This window comes from Manis javanica, chromosome 2 (genome assembly GCF_040802235.1).
Source record: "Manis javanica isolate MJ-LG chromosome 2, MJ_LKY, whole genome shotgun sequence".
NCBI classification, from domain to species: domain Eukaryota; kingdom Metazoa; phylum Chordata; class Mammalia; order Pholidota; family Manidae; genus Manis; species Manis javanica.
Window position 1 is genome coordinate 117,232,539 of NC_133157.1, and position 16,230 is coordinate 117,248,768.

Here is a 16,230-nt window from a genome sequence, read left to right on the forward strand (position 1 = left end):
CTGAGTCATGTTTGTATAGGTGCATTCAGACCATTTACATTTAGGGTGATTATGGATAGGTATGTACTTATTGCTATTGCAGGCTTTAGATTCGTGGCGACCAAATGTTCACGGGTAACATCCTTACTATCTAAGAGTCTAATTTACCTCACTTAGTATGCTATTACACACACAAGCTAAAGGTTCTTTTTTTCTCTCTCCTTTTCTTCCTCCTCCATTCTTTATATATTGGGTGTTGCATTCTGTACTCTTTCTCTGTGCATTTTTATTACCTCTGGTGACAGCTATTTAACCTTAGGAACACTTCCATCTATAGGAGTCCCTCCAGAAAACACTGTAGAGATGGTTTGTGGGAGGTAAATTCTCTCAGCTTTTGCTTATCTGGAAATTGTTTAAGCCCTCCTTCAAATTTAAATGATAACTTTGCCAGGTAGAGTATTCTTGGTTCGAGGCCCTTCTGCTTCATTCAATTAAGTATATCATGCCACTCCCTTCTGGCCTGTAATGTTTCTGCTGGGAAGGCTAATGATAGCCTGATGGGCTTTCCTTTGTGTGTGATCTGTTTACTCTCTCTGGCTGCTTTTAATAGTCTGTCCTTTTCCTTGATCATTGCCATTGTAATTAGTATATGTTTTGGTGTGGTCTTCCTTGGGTCCCTTGTGTTCAGAGATCTGTGCACCTCCACGGCCTGAGGTACTATCTCCTTCCCCAGGTAGGGGAAGTTTTCAGCAATTACCTCCTCAAAGACACTTTGCCTTTTACACTCTCTTCTTCTTCTGGTATCCCTCTAATACGAATGTTGTTCCATTTGGATTGGTCACACAGTTCTCTCAATACTCTTTCATTCCTAGAGATCCTTCTTTCCTGTTCCTCTTTCAGGATTAGTTGTGTTAATTATATTTTCATACTATATGTGATTTTGGGGGGAGGCCTCTGTCTCACCTCTCACGCTGCCATCTGCAAACCAATCCTGTCAGTACTGTGGCTTCTTTACACTGATGTCATACTCACTGAGTGCAGGGGTCAACTCCTCCATGGTTAAGTGTACTCCCTTCATTTTGTGGTGCGGCAGAGCATCATGGGCAATATCTGAGATGAATTTATGGGCAGCTAGGGAGATGAGCTGAATTCCATGTGTTTTCGAGACCTCAAAGCCAGTATGGTTCAGGCAGTATCCAGTCATTACATCTGGGAATAGAGATGTGGAAGCCTCCAGCTGCAATCAGGAAGTCCACTAGAGGTGTGCTGAACACCGTCAGCCTCACTGCTCCATGGGCAGTGTTGAGCATCGGGTAAACGCCGTTAGACATGGCCCCCTCTGAGGATGCCGCACCTCCCAGTGACCGCTTCCCTGCTCAGCTCAGTCAGCTCTCCAGCCTGCGATGCCGAGCGTGCCATGGACCCTGCTGCGCCTCCAGCCCCAACACCCGTACTGTCACTCTGCCTTGTTCTTTTTGGCAGCAGTGCACTGAGGGCTGTGCTGCAGGGGCTGAGGCAGTGGAGGCCGGTGCCTCCTTGAGGTCTGAGCCTGAGCCGCTACAGTTTGTCATCTGGGTGGGAGAGGCAGCTCTCTATGTGTTCTTGAGTGAGTTTTGGTGTTTTATGAGTACCACTACCAAGTAATTTGTCTATTTCAGCTATTTTGTCAAATTTATGAGTTCAGAGCTATTTATTGTATTTCCTTCCTTATCCTTTTAATGTCTTTAGGAATAAAGTGATCTGCCCTCTTTTGGGTAATTTGCTCTTGTTTTCTTTGGTTAGCTTGGCAGAGTTATTTCAGTTTTATTGACTTTTTTTTCCCTGCAAAGAACTAGCTTTTGATTTTACTGATTTTGTTGTCTAGTTTCATTGATTTCCATTCTGTTCTTTAGTATTTCCTTCTATATTTAGCTTTGGTTTTATTTGCTTTTCTCTTTCTAGATTTCTAAGATGGGAGCTTAGATTTTCCTTTGGAGTTTTCTTTCTACTATGATTTAGTGCCTTAATTTCTGTGTAAGAATCCTGTAAATTTCATGTTATATTTCTGTTTTCACACAGTTCGTGTTATTTTCTCTTTGCCCTTGAAATGTCTTTATTGACCCATGGGTTACCTCGAGGTGTATTTAATTTCCACACTTGAGGTCCTGTTCTTTTAACTGTTTTGTTACTGATTTTAAGTTTATTACCCTCTTATCAGAAAACGTTTTGTATGAATTGAAATTTCTTCACTTGTTAAGATTAGTTTTATGACCCAGTATGTGATCTCACAGTGTATGTCATAATGCACACTTGAGAAGACTGTACATTCTGTGGCCAGGCCACATACTGGAATGTCATTAGGACCTGTTGGTTGGTAGTGTTGGTCTATGGTGGTGGTGTTCCATTTACAGACTTTTCTCTTTTCAGTTGTGTCAATTTTTGCTTCGTGTAATTTGAAGCTCTTTTGTCAGGTGAGTATACATTTAGAATTTGATGAATGGAATCGTAACATTATGTAATGTCCCTTTTTGATCCTTGTAATTTTCCTGGCTCTGAAGCTCTGAATATTTTGTGTGGTAGTAATATATAGCCTTTAGCTTCCTTTTGTTTAATATTTTACATTTCCCTTAATGGAGGTCAGATTCTCTTAGCTTACCATCATCTAAGTCTCTCTCTCTCTCTCTCTCTCTCTCTCTCTCTGTCTCTCTCTCTCTGTCTCTCTCTCTCCCTCCCTCTCTATTATTTTTGCATTCATTCCACAAAACTTTTGCTTAGTTAAAGGATTCTCTTCTGGGTTGGCAGTTCTTTTCTTTCCTCACTTTAAAGATACTATTGAACATTCTGTGGCCTCCATTGTACTTTATGAGAATTCTCTGATCATTCAATTTTTAGTTTATCTTTGCTTTTTAGCATTACGACATGTTCAGGCTTATCAGGCCTAACTGTTTGTTACTGATTTTGAGTTTATGCCTTATCGGGCCTAACCTCTTTGAATTTGCTCTGTTTGGGGCTTGCTGAGCATCTTGAATCTCTAAATTTATGTTTTTGTCAAAGCTGAGATCTTTTCTGCTCTTAGTAAGAATTGTTTTATCTAAAAAGTAAGATTTTCTTCTCTTTTATACAACACCTATAATGTGAAATTTAGACAATTTGATACTGTCCCACAAGTTTCTAAGGATCTATTCATTTGTTCCAATGTTTTTTCCTGTCTTTTCTTCAGTGTAGATAATTTCTGCTGCTGTGTTATCTTCAAGTTTACACACCCTTCTATCATCTCTGTTCAGTGGTTGAGCCCATGCAATGTCTTTTGTAATTTTTGTAATTATATTTTTCAGTTCTAAATTTCTCAACATGGATCTTTTTTTATAGTTTTTATTTTTCTGCCAGAAGTTTAGTCTTTCCAATTTTTAAGAGTGTTAAGCACTACCACATTTAATATGGTTATAATAGCTGATTTAAAGTCTTTATGTGATAATTACAACATGAGGCATCTCAAAATAGGCATCTGTCCTTTCTTTTCCTTGAGAATTTGTCACAGTCTCCAATGGCATGTGTTTGTGTGTGTTGTTTGTTTTAGCATGTGTAATAAATTTGGGATTTTATTCTGGCCATTTTCAATATGATCATGTCATTTCTGAGTCATGTTTGTATAGGTGCATTCAGACCATTTACATTTAGGGTGATTATGGATAGGTATGTACTTATTGCTATTGCAGGCTTTAGATTCGTGGCGACCAAATGTTCACGGGTAACATCCTTACTATCTAAGAGTCTAATTTACCTCACTTAGTATGCTATTACACACACAAGCTAAAGGTTCTTTTTTTCTCTCTCCTTTTCTTCCTCCTCCATTCTTTATATATTGGGTGTTGCATTCTGTACTCTTTCTCTGTGCATTTTTATTACCTCTGGTGACAGCTATTTAACCTTAGGAACACTTCCATCTATAGGAGTCCCTCCAGAAAACACTGTAGAGATGGTTTGTGGGAGGTAAATTCTCTCAGCTTTTGCTTATCTGGAAATTGTTTAAGCCCTCCTTCAAATTTAAATGATAACTTTGCCAGGTAGAGTATTCTTGGTTCGAGGCCCTTCTGCTTCATTCAATTAAGTATATCATGCCACTCCCTTCTGGCCTGTAATGTTTCTGCTGGGAAGGCTAATGATAGCCTGATGGGCTTTCCTTTGTGTGTGATCTGTTTACTCTCTCTGGCTGCTTTTAATAGTCTGTCCTTTTCCTTGATCATTGCCATTGTAATTAGTATATGTTTTGGTGTGGTCTTCCTTGGGCCCCTTGTGTTCAGAGATCTGTGCACCTCCACGGCCTGAGGTACTATCTCCTTCCCCAGGTAGGGGAAGTTTTCAGCAATTACCTCCTCAAAGACACTTTGCCTTTTACACTCTCTTCTTCTTCTGGTATCCCTCTAATACGAATGTTGTTCCATTTGGATTGGTCACACAGTTCTCTCAATACTCTTTCATTCCTAGAGATCCTTCTTTCCTGTTCCTCTTTCAGGATTAGTTGTGTTAATTATATTTTCATACTATATGTGATTTTGGGGGGAGGCCTCTGTCTCACCTCTCACGCTGCCATCTGCAAACCAATCCTGTCAGTACTGTGGCTTCTTTACACTGATGTCATACTCACTGAGTGCAGGGGTCAACTCCTCCATGGTTAAGTGTACTCCCTTCATTTTGTGGTGCGGCAGAGCATCATGGGCAATATCTGAGATGAATTTATGGGCAGCTAGGGAGATGAGCTGAATTCCATGTGTTTTCGAGACCTCAAAGCCAGTATGGTTCAGGCAGTATCCAGTCATTACATCTGGGAATAGAGATGTGGAAGCCTCCAGCTGCAATCAGGAAGTCCACTAGAGGTGTGCTGAACACCGTCAGCCTCACTGCTCCATGGGCAGTGTTGAGCATCGGGTAAACGCCGTTAGACATGGCCCCCTCTGAGGATGCCGCACCTCCCAGTGACCGCTTCCCTGCTCAGCTCAGTCAGCTCTCCAGCCTGCGATGCCGAGCGTGCCATGGACCCTGCTGCGCCTCCAGCCCCAACACCCGTACTGTCACTCTGCCTTGTTCTTTTTGGCAGCAGTGCACTGAGGGCTGTGCTGCAGGGGCTGAGGCAGTGGAGGCCGGTGCCTCCTTGAGGTCTGAGCCTGAGCCGCTACAGTTTGTCATCTGGGTGGGAGAGGCAGCTCTCTATGTGTTCTTGAGTGAGTTTTGGTGTTTTATGAGTACCACTACCAAGTAATTTGTCTATTTCAGCTATTTTGTCAAATTTATGAGTTCAGAGCTATTTATTGTATTTCCTTCCTTATCCTTTTAATGTCTTTAGGAATAAAGTGATCTGCCCTCTTTTGGGTAATTTGCTCTTGTTTTCTTTGGTTAGCTTGGCAGAGTTATTTCAGTTTTATTGACTTTTTTTTCCCTGCAAAGAACTAGCTTTTGATTTTACTGATTTTGTTGTCTAGTTTCATTGATTTCCATTCTGTTCTTTAGTATTTCCTTCTATATTTAGCTTTGGTTTTATTTGCTTTTCTCTTTCTAGATTTCTAAGATGGGAGCTTAGATTTTCCTTTGGAGTTTTCTTTCTACTATGATTTAGTGCCTTAATTTCTGTGTAAGAATCCTGTAAATTTCATGTTATATTTCTGTTTTCACACAGTTCGTGTTATTTTCTCTTTGCCCTTGAAATGTCTTTATTGACCCATGGGTTACCTCGAGGTGTATTTAATTTCCACACTTGAGGTCCTGTTCTTTTAACTGTTTTGTTACTGATTTTAAGTTTATTACCCTCTTATCAGAAAACGTTTTGTATGAATTGAAATTTCTTCACTTGTTAAGATTAGTTTTATGACCCAGTATGTGATCTCACAGTGTATGTCATAATGCACACTTGAGAAGACTGTACATTCTGTGGCCAGGCCACATACTGGAATGTCATTAGGACCTGTTGGTTGGTAGTGTTGGTCTATGGTGGTGGTGTTCCATTTACAGACTTTTCTCTTTTCAGTTGTGTCAATTTTTGCTTCGTGTAATTTGAAGCTCTTTTGTCAGGTGAGTATACATTTAGAATTTGATGAATGGAATCGTAACATTATGTAATGTCCCTTTTTGATCCTTGTAATTTTCCTGGCTCTGAAGCTCTGAATATTTTGTGTGGTAGTAATATATAGCCTTTAGCTTCCTTTTGTTTAATATTTTACATTTCCCTTAATGGAGGTCAGATTCTCTTAGCTTACCATCATCTAAGTCTCTCTCTCTCTCTCTCTCTCTCTCTCTCTCTCTCTGTCTCTCTCTCTCTGTCTCTCTCTCTCCCTCCCTCTCTATTATTTTTGCATTCATTCCACAAAACTTTTGCTTAGTTAAAGGATTCTCTTCTGGGTTGGCAGTTCTTTTCTTTCCTCACTTTAAAGATACTATTGAACATTCTGTGGCCTCCATTGTACTTTATGAGAATTCTCTGATCATTCAATTTTTAGTTTATCTTTGCTTTTTAGCATTACGACATGTTCAGGCTTATCAGGCCTAACTGTTTGTTACTGATTTTGAGTTTATGCCTTATCGGGCCTAACCTCTTTGAATTTGCTCTGTTTGGGGCTTGCTGAGCATCTTGAATCTCTAAATTTATGTTTTTGTCAAAGCTGAGATCTTTTCTGCTCTTAGTAAGAATTGTTTTATCTAAAAAGTAAGATTTTCTTCTCTTTTATACAACACCTATAATGTGAAATTTAGACAATTTGATACTGTCCCACAAGTTTCTAAGGATCTATTCATTTGTTCCAATGTTTTTTCCTGTCTTTTCTTCAGTGTAGATAATTTCTGCTGCTGTGTTATCTTCAAGTTTACACACCCTTCTATCATCTCTGTTCAGTGGTTGAGCCCATGCAATGTCTTTTGTAATTTTTGTAATTATATTTTTCAGTTCTAAATTTCTCAACATGGATCTTTTTTTATAGTTTTTATTTTTCTGCCAGAAGTTTAGTCTTTCCAATTTTTAAGAGTGTTAAGCACTACCACATTTAATATGGTTATAATAGCTGATTTAAAGTCTTTATGTGATAATTACAACATGAGGCATCTCAAAATAGGCATCTGTCCTTTCTTTTCCTTGAGAATTTGTCACAGTCTCCAATGGCATGTGTTTGTGTGTGTTGTTTGTTTTAGCATGTGTAATAAATTTGGGATTTTATTCTGGCCATTTTCAATATGATCATGTCATTTCTGAGTCATGTTTGTATAGGTGCATTCAGACCATTTACATTTAGGGTGATTATGGATAGGTATGTACTTATTGCTATTGCAGGCTTTAGATTCGTGGCGACCAAATGTTCACGGGTAACATCCTTACTATCTAAGAGTCTAATTTACCTCACTTAGTATGCTATTACACACACAAGCTAAAGGTTCTTTTTTTCTCTCTCCTTTTCTTCCTCCTCCATTCTTTATATATTGGGTGTTGCATTCTGTACTCTTTCTCTGTGCATTTTTATTACCTCTGGTGACAGCTATTTAACCTTAGGAACACTTCCATCTATAGGAGTCCCTCCAGAAAACACTGTAGAGATGGTTTGTGGGAGGTAAATTCTCTCAGCTTTTGCTTATCTGGAAATTGTTTAAGCCCTCCTTCAAATTTAAATGATAACTTTGCCAGGTAGAGTATTCTTAGTTCGAGGCCCTTCTGCTTCATTCAATTAAGTATATCATGCCACTCCCTTCTGGCCTGTAATGTTTCTGCTGGGAAGGCTAATGATAGCCTGATGGGCTTTCCTTTGTGTGTGATCTGTTTACTCTCTCTGGCTGCTTTTAATAGTCTGTCCTTTTCCTTGATCATTGCCATTGTAATTAGTATATGTTTTGGTGTGGTCTTCCTTGGGTCCCTTGTGTTCAGAGATCTGTGCACCTCCACGGCCTGAGGTACTATCTCCTTCCCCAGGTAGGGGAAGTTTTCAGCAATTACCTCCTCAAAGACACTTTGCCTTTTACACTCTCTTCTTCTTCTGGTATCCCTCTAATACGAATGTTGTTCCATTTGGATTGGTCACACAGTTCTCTCAATACTCTTTCATTCCTAGAGATCCTTCTTTCCTGTTCCTCTTTCAGGATTAGTTGTGTTAATTATATTTTCATACTATATGTGATTTTGGGGGGAGGCCTCTGTCTCACCTCTCACGCTGCCATCTGCAAACCAATCCTGTCAGTACTGTGGCTTCTTTACACTGATGTCATACTCACTGAGTGCAGGGGTCAACTCCTCCATGGTTAAGTGTACTCCCTTCATTTTGTGGTGCGGCAGAGCATCATGGGCAATATCTGAGATGAATTTATGGGCAGCTAGGGAGATGAGCTGAATTCCATGTGTTTTCGAGACCTCAAAGCCAGTATGGTTCAGGCAGTATCCAGTCATTACATCTGGGAATAGAGATGTGGAAGCCTCCAGCTGCAATCAGGAAGTCCACTAGAGGTGTGCTGAACACCGTCAGCCTCACTGCTCCATGGGCAGTGTTGAGCATCGGGTAAACGCCGTTAGACATGGCCCCCTCTGAGGATGCCGCACCTCCCAGTGACCGCTTCCCTGCTCAGCTCAGTCAGCTCTCCAGCCTGCGATGCCGAGCGTGCCATGGACCCTGCTGCGCCTCCAGCCCCAACACCCGTACTGTCACTCTGCCTTGTTCTTTTTGGCAGCAGTGCACTGAGGGCTGTGCTGCAGGGGCTGAGGCAGTGGAGGCCGGTGCCTCCTTGAGGTCTGAGCCTGAGCCGCTACAGTTTGTCATCTGGGTGGGAGAGGCAGCTCTCTATGTGTTCTTGAGTGAGTTTTGGTGTTTTATGAGTACCACTACCAAGTAATTTGTCTATTTCAGCTATTTTGTCAAATTTATGAGTTCAGAGCTATTTATTGTATTTCCTTCCTTATCCTTTTAATGTCTTTAGGAATAAAGTGATCTGCCCTCTTTTGGGTAATTTGCTCTTGTTTTCTTTGGTTAGCTTGGCAGAGTTATTTCAGTTTTATTGACTTTTTTTTCCCTGCAAAGAACTAGCTTTTGATTTTACTGATTTTGTTGTCTAGTTTCATTGATTTCCATTCTGTTCTTTAGTATTTCCTTCTATATTTAGCTTTGGTTTTATTTGCTTTTCTCTTTCTAGATTTCTAAGATGGGAGCTTAGATTTTCCTTTGGAGTTTTCTTTCTACTATGATTTAGTGCCTTAATTTCTGTGTAAGAATCCTGTAAATTTCATGTTATATTTCTGTTTTCACACAGTTCGTGTTATTTTCTCTTTGCCCTTGAAATGTCTTTATTGACCCATGGGTTACCTCGAGGTGTATTTAATTTCCACACTTGAGGTCCTGTTCTTTTAACTGTTTTGTTACTGATTTTAAGTTTATTACCCTCTTATCAGAAAACGTTTTGTATGAATTGAAATTTCTTCACTTGTTAAGATTAGTTTTATGACCCAGTATGTGATCTCACAGTGTATGTCATAATGCACACTTGAGAAGACTGTACATTCTGTGGCCAGGCCACATACTGGAATGTCATTAGGACCTGTTGGTTGGTAGTGTTGGTCTATGGTGGTGGTGTTCCATTTACAGACTTTTCTCTTTTCAGTTGTGTCAATTTTTGCTTCGTGTAATTTGAAGCTCTTTTGTCAGGTGAGTATACATTTAGAATTTGATGAATGGAATCGTAACATTATGTAATGTCCCTTTTTGATCCTTGTAATTTTCCTGGCTCTGAAGCTCTGAATATTTTGTGTGGTAGTAATATATAGCCTTTAGCTTCCTTTTGTTTAATATTTTACATTTCCCTTAATGGAGGTCAGATTCTCTTAGCTTACCATCATCTAAGTCTCTCTCTCTCTCTCTCTCTCTCTCTCTCTGTCTCTCTCTCTCTGTCTCTCTCTCTCCCTCCCTCTCTATTATTTTTGCATTCATTCCACAAAACTTTTGCTTAGTTAAAGGATTCTCTTCTGGGTTGGCAGTTCTTTTCTTTCCTCACTTTAAAGATACTATTGAACATTCTGTGGCCTCCATTGTACTTTATGAGAATTCTCTGATCATTCAAATTTTAGTTTATCTTTGCTTTTTAGCATTACGACATGTTCAGGCTTATCAGGCCTAACTGTTTGTCACTGATTTTGAGTTTATGCCTTATCGGGCCTAACCTCTTTGAATTTGCTCTGTTTGGGGCTTGCTGAGCATCTTGAATCTCTAAATTTATGTTTTTGTCAAAGCTGAGATCTTTTCTGCTCTTAGTAAGAATTGTTTTATCTAAAAAGTAAGATTTTCTTCTCTTTTATACAACACCTATAATGTGAAATTTAGACAATTTGATACTGTCCCACAAGTTTCTAAGGATCTATTCATTTGTTCCAATGTTTTTTCCTGTCTTTTCTTCAGTGTAGATAATTTCTGCTGCTGTGTTATCTTCAAGTTTACACACCCTTCTATCATCTCTGTTCAGTGGTTGAGCCCATGCAATGTCTTTTGTAATTTTTGTAATTATATTTTTCAGTTCTAAATTTCTCAACATGGATCTTTTTTTATAGTTTTTATTTTTCTGCCAGAAGTTTAGTCTTTCCAATTTTTAAGAGTGTTAAGCACTACCACATTTAATATGGTTATAATAGCTGATTTAAAGTCTTTATGTGATAATTACAACATGAGGCATCTCAAAATAGGCATCTGTCCTTTCTTTTCCTTGAGAATTTGTCACAGTCTCCAATGGCATGTGTTTGTGTGTGTTGTTTGTTTTAGCATGTGTAATAAATTTGGGATTTTATTCTGGCCATTTTCAATATGATCATGTCATTTCTGAGTCATGTTTGTATAGGTGCATTCAGACCATTTACATTTAGGGTGATTATGGATAGGTATGTACTTATTGCTATTGCAGGCTTTAGATTCGTGGCGACCAAATGTTCACGGGTAACATCCTTACTATCTAAGAGTCTAATTTACCTCACTTAGTATGCTATTACACACACAAGCTAAAGGTTCTTTTTTTCTCTCTCCTTTTCTTCCTCCTCCATTCTTTATATATTGGGTGTTGCATTCTGTACTCTTTCTCTGTGCATTTTTATTACCTCTGGTGACAGCTATTTAACCTTAGGAACACTTCCATCTATAGGAGTCCCTCCAGAAAACACTGTAGAGATGGTTTGTGGGAGGTAAATTCTCTCAGCTTTTGCTTATCTGGAAATTGTTTAAGCCCTCCTTCAAATTTAAATGATAACTTTGCCAGGTAGAGTATTCTTGGTTCGAGGCCCTTCTGCTTCATTCAATTAAGTATATCATGCCACTCCCTTCTGGCCTGTAATGTTTCTGCTGGGAAGGCTAATGATAGCCTGATGGGCTTTCCTTTGTGTGTGATCTGTTTACTCTCTCTGGCTGCTTTTAATAGTCTGTCCTTTTCCTTGATCATTGCCATTGTAATTAGTATATGTTTTGGTGTGGTCTTCCTTGGGTCCCTTGTGTTCAGAGATCTGTGCACCTCCACGGCCTGAGGTACTATCTCCTTCCCCAGGTAGGGGAAGTTTTCAGCAATTACCTCCTCAAAGACACTTTGCCTTTTACACTCTCTTCTTCTTCTGGTATCCCTCTAATACGAATGTTGTTCCATTTGGATTGGTCACACAGTTCTCTCAATACTCTTTCATTCCTAGAGATCCTTCTTTCCTGTTCCTCTTTCAGGATTAGTTGTGTTAATTATATTTTCATACTATATGTGATTTTGGGGGGAGGCCTCTGTCTCACCTCTCACGCTGCCATCTGCAAACCAATCCTGTCAGTACTGTGGCTTCTTTACACTGATGTCATACTCACTGAGTGCAGGGGTCAACTCCTCCATGGTTAAGTGTACTCCCTTCATTTTGTGGTGCGGCAGAGCATCATGGGCAATATCTGAGATGAATTTATGGGCAGCTAGGGAGATGAGCTGAATTCCATGTGTTTTCGAGACCTCAAAGCCAGTATGGTTCAGGCAGTATCCAGTCATTACATCTGGGAATAGAGATGTGGAAGCCTCCAGCTGCAATCAGGAAGTCCACTAGAGGTGTGCTGAACACCGTCAGCCTCACTGCTCCATGGGCAGTGTTGAGCATCGGGTAAACGCCGTTAGACATGGCCCCCTCTGAGGATGCCGCACCTCCCAGTGACCGCTTCCCTGCTCAGCTCAGTCAGCTCTCCAGCCTGCGATGCCGAGCGTGCCATGGACCCTGCTGCGCCTCCAGCCCCAACACCCGTACTGTCACTCTGCCTTGTTCTTTTTGGCAGCAGTGCACTGAGGGCTGTGCTGCAGGGGCTGAGGCAGTGGAGGCCGGTGCCTCCTTGAGGTCTGAGCCTGAGCCGCTACAGTTTGTCATCTGGGTGGGAGAGGCAGCTCTCTATGTGTTCTTGAGTGAGTTTTGGTGTTTTATGAGTACCACTACCAAGTAATTTGTCTATTTCAGCTATTTTGTCAAATTTATGAGTTCAGAGCTGTTTATTGTATTTCCTTATCCGTTTAATATCTTTAGGAATAAAGTGATCTGCCCTGTTTTGGGTAATTTACTCGTGTTCTGTTTGGTTAGCTTGGCAGAGTTATTTCAGTTTTATTGACTTTTTTTTCCCTGCAAAGAACTAGTTTTTAATTTTACTGATTTTGTTGTCTGCGTTCATTGATTTCCATTCTGTTCTTTAGTATTTCCTTCTATATTTAGCTTTGGTTTTATTTGCTTTTCTCTTTCTAGATTTCTAAGATGGGAGCTTAGATTTTTCTTTAAAGTTTTCTTTCTATTATGATTTAGTGCCTTAATTTCTGTGTAAGAATCCTGTAACTTTTATGTTCCATTTCTATTTTCACACAATTTGTATTATTTTGTCTTTGCCCTTGAAATGTCTTCATTTGCCCATGGGTTATCTCGAGGTGTATTTAATTTCCGTACTTCAGGTCCTGTTTTTTTAACTGTTTTGTGCCTGATTTTAAGTTTACTACCCTCTTATCAGACACATTTTGTGTGTTTTGTATTTTTTTCCCTTGTTAAGATTAGTTTTATGACCCGGTATATGATCTCACAGTGTATGTCATAATGCACACTTGAGAAGAATGTACATTCTGTTGCCAGGCTGCATACTAGAATGTCACTAGAACCTGTTGGTATTGTTGGTCTGTGGTGATGGTGTTGCAGTTACAGACTTTTCTGTTTCAGTTGTATCAATTTTTGCCTCGTGTAATTTGAAGCTCTTTTGTCACATGAGTATACATTTATAATTTGATGAAGGAATTCCTAACATTATGTAATGTCTCTCTTTACTCCTTGTAATTTTCCTATCCCTGAAGCTCTGTATATTTTGTCTGGTATTAATATAGCCTTTAGCTTTCTTTTGTTTAATATTTTACATTTCCTTTAATGTAGGTCAGATTCTCTTAACTTTCCATCATCTAAGTCTCTCTCTGTCTCTTTCTCTCTATTATTTTTGTATTCATTCCACAAATCTTTTGCTTAGATAAAGAATTCTCTTCTGGATTGGCATTTCTTTTCTTTCCTCACTTTAAAGATAGTATTGAAGATTCTGTAGCCTCCATTTTATTTTATAAGAATTCTGTGATAATTGAAATTTTAGCTTATCTTTGCTTTTTAGCATTATGACATATTTAGTACTTATCAGACATAACTGTTATTGATTTTTAGTTTTGACCTTATTAGGCCTAAACTCTTTGAATTTGCTCCTTTTGGGGCTTGCTGAGCATGTTCAATCTCTAAATTTATGTTTTTGTCAAATCTGGTATCTTTTCTGCTTTTAGTAAGAATTCTTTTTCTAAAAAAATAAAATTTTCTTTTCCTTTATATAACACCTGAATGTGAAATTTATACAATTTGATACTGTCCCACAAGTTTTTAAGGATGTATTCATTTTTTGTAATGTTTTTTTCTCTCTTTTCAAAATTTTTACAAAATTTTATTTAAAGTCCTGCTTGTAATAAAGTACTATAATTTGATAATTCAAAGTTCTTAAATAAGGTCTTAGGTACATAGAAGGCTTTTTGTTTTTCGCAGGTGTGTAAGTTGAATAGATACACTTTATATAGAATTTAGTTCAATCTCCTCATTTTAGGAGTGATAAGTTATATGACTTTTCTGTTTTCACATATTGTTGGAACAATTATAATTGAAGCATTGTTCCAGGGAACTAACTTCCAGAGCAGTGTGATTGGTAAAAGTGAAAAATATGGTGCTGCCTTGAAAATGTTAGAAAAGGAATACAAACTAGTAATTTGAGTTTTTAGTGCAATGTAGTATTAATTTAGGGAAGTGCAAAAGATATGTAAGTGTGTTTTATGTAGTTAGATATTTAATAACAAGCATTATAATTGGTTCAGTTGACTTCACTAAAAGGGAGACAGGCTTAAAAAATTCTCTGTCATTTAAAAAATTTTTGAAATTAATAACATTAAAAACATTCAAAAATTTAAAAAATATGCTTTGGGCATGGAAAAAACTGGCTAGAGCTTTATTTTCTCTTATGAGTTTAATGAAATCAATTTTTGGAGTTTTTAGTTTTAATTGGTAAATTTAAGGAGGACATGTTAACTAACATTTAATGTACTGGTTACTGTTCCTGAGTACTAGTCTGCACTTAACATTTATTAACTCATTTAACCCTCACAGCTACTCTAGGAGGTAGGTTATTTCTTTCATTTTATAGACTAGGAAAATGAAGTTACCCAAGTTCATAGTTTGGTAAATAATTGTTATCAAGATTCCTATCTAGGCGGTGTCATTCTAGAACCAGGTTCTGAAGCCTCTCATTTATAGCAGCCATTTTTGAAATTTGGTAATCTGATATAAATTCTGTAGTGTATCTACCAGAACCACCAGGGAATTCTGTAGTGTATCTACTTACATAATGAAGCGGATTTGATAAGGCCATATTTTAATATGAATCAGGTTATGGAGGAAACAGTTATCTATGTTAAATTCATTATTTTCTCCCATTGCATTTTTATTAGGAATGTCTGTGTTAGAGTTGATTAAACACTGCCATGTGGTATCTGAAAGGAAAAGAAATCTTACTGAATTAAATCTATTATCTATTTTCTTGCATTTGAAGGTCATTAATAGATGGGAATCTTTCTGTTGTTAGAAATATATAATGGGTACATTTTGAGTTGTTGGGCATGTTTTTAATGGTCTTCCTACTGTATTATCTCTTTTGCTGATGAGCTTATTGCATCAGAGTTAGATAAATCTTTAAGTACTGATACAGAAAGCCTTCCAGTACATAAAGATTTATCTAATCTTTAGAAGTGTATGTATAGTATGTACTTACATACTTTGTATAGTGGGAATTTTTTTTAAAAGCAGCACAGGTGATTGTGATGATGAGCTGGGTTTAAGACCCCTGCACTAGTAGGCAACACTTTTTCAGTGAAATTCCACATCTAAGATAATTTTATATATGTAGTCAGAAAATGATACACTAATTATTCTTAGCCACTTTTGCTTTTCCTTTTTTCTTTTCTCATTTCTCTACAATTGTTTATGCCAATGTGGCTTCATTCATACCGATTTCCCAAGGGTTGGGAGAGCAGCATAAAATTAGAATCAGCCAGCTGATTGCCCAGCAGGATGTCGTCAACTATCCAAGCACAGAGCCTGAAGGACCCTGAGATTGCAGAACTCTTCTCCAAAGAAGATCCAGAGAAGCGCTTCACAAATCTCATAAAAGTTGGCCAGGGAGGCTTTGGAGCAGTGTTCTTTGTAAGTGTTAAGTGCTTAATGTCAGTGACCAGCATTTATTTAATATCCAGTCCTGGCAGAGTAAAAATCAGTAATACAAAAAGACATAGGCAGTAGTCTATTTTATAGTCACTTGCATTAGGTGTATATAAAAAGAGATCATTTTATTTATTGGACTTCTTAGATTATTGAAAAAATGGGAAAGATATTCGGCTTTAATTTCCATGTTGTTTACACTACTTTAGCAGTTTTATGACTAACATTGTTATTGAATCAAATATTGCAAAACACTGACGTAAAGTCCCATACACACATTTCATTATTAGTCGTTCATTATTTCTTCCTATTAAGAATGCTTTTTTCTCAGCAACAAGTTTTGTATGGATGTTTAATATTTTGGTAGTATTACAGATTTAGTTTTTTCATTTTAATGGGTACCTTAAGAATAAAAGAGAAAATGTGTTCCAAATTCTTAACAGTTTGAACTTTTCACTTATTTCCCATTTGTAAATTAGAGGTAAAAATAAGGTAGTAGAAACTCCCTC

The 16,230-nt window shown here is 38.1% G+C and overlaps 1 protein-coding gene across 6 annotated transcripts in view; it reads left to right on the top strand.

Annotated features, from left to right (window-relative positions):
- The window catches only part of LOC108408551 (serine/threonine-protein kinase TAO1-like), a 581,472-nt gene that overhangs the window by 504,822 nt on the left and 60,420 nt on the right, over positions 1-16,230 (top strand). The window contains exon 1 of one of the 6 annotated variants that reach the window (XM_073229185.1): positions 13,987-15,706. The exons of 4 other annotated variants lie outside the window; for them this stretch is intronic. In XM_073229185.1, coding sequence (XP_073085286.1) covers positions 15,575-15,706 — 132 coding nt within the window. In that variant the 5' untranslated portion in view covers positions 13,987-15,574. Of the gene's footprint in view, positions 1-13,986; positions 15,707-16,230 lie in introns of those variants that run through there. One more of the 6 variants, XM_073229184.1, reaches the window with a different exon arrangement.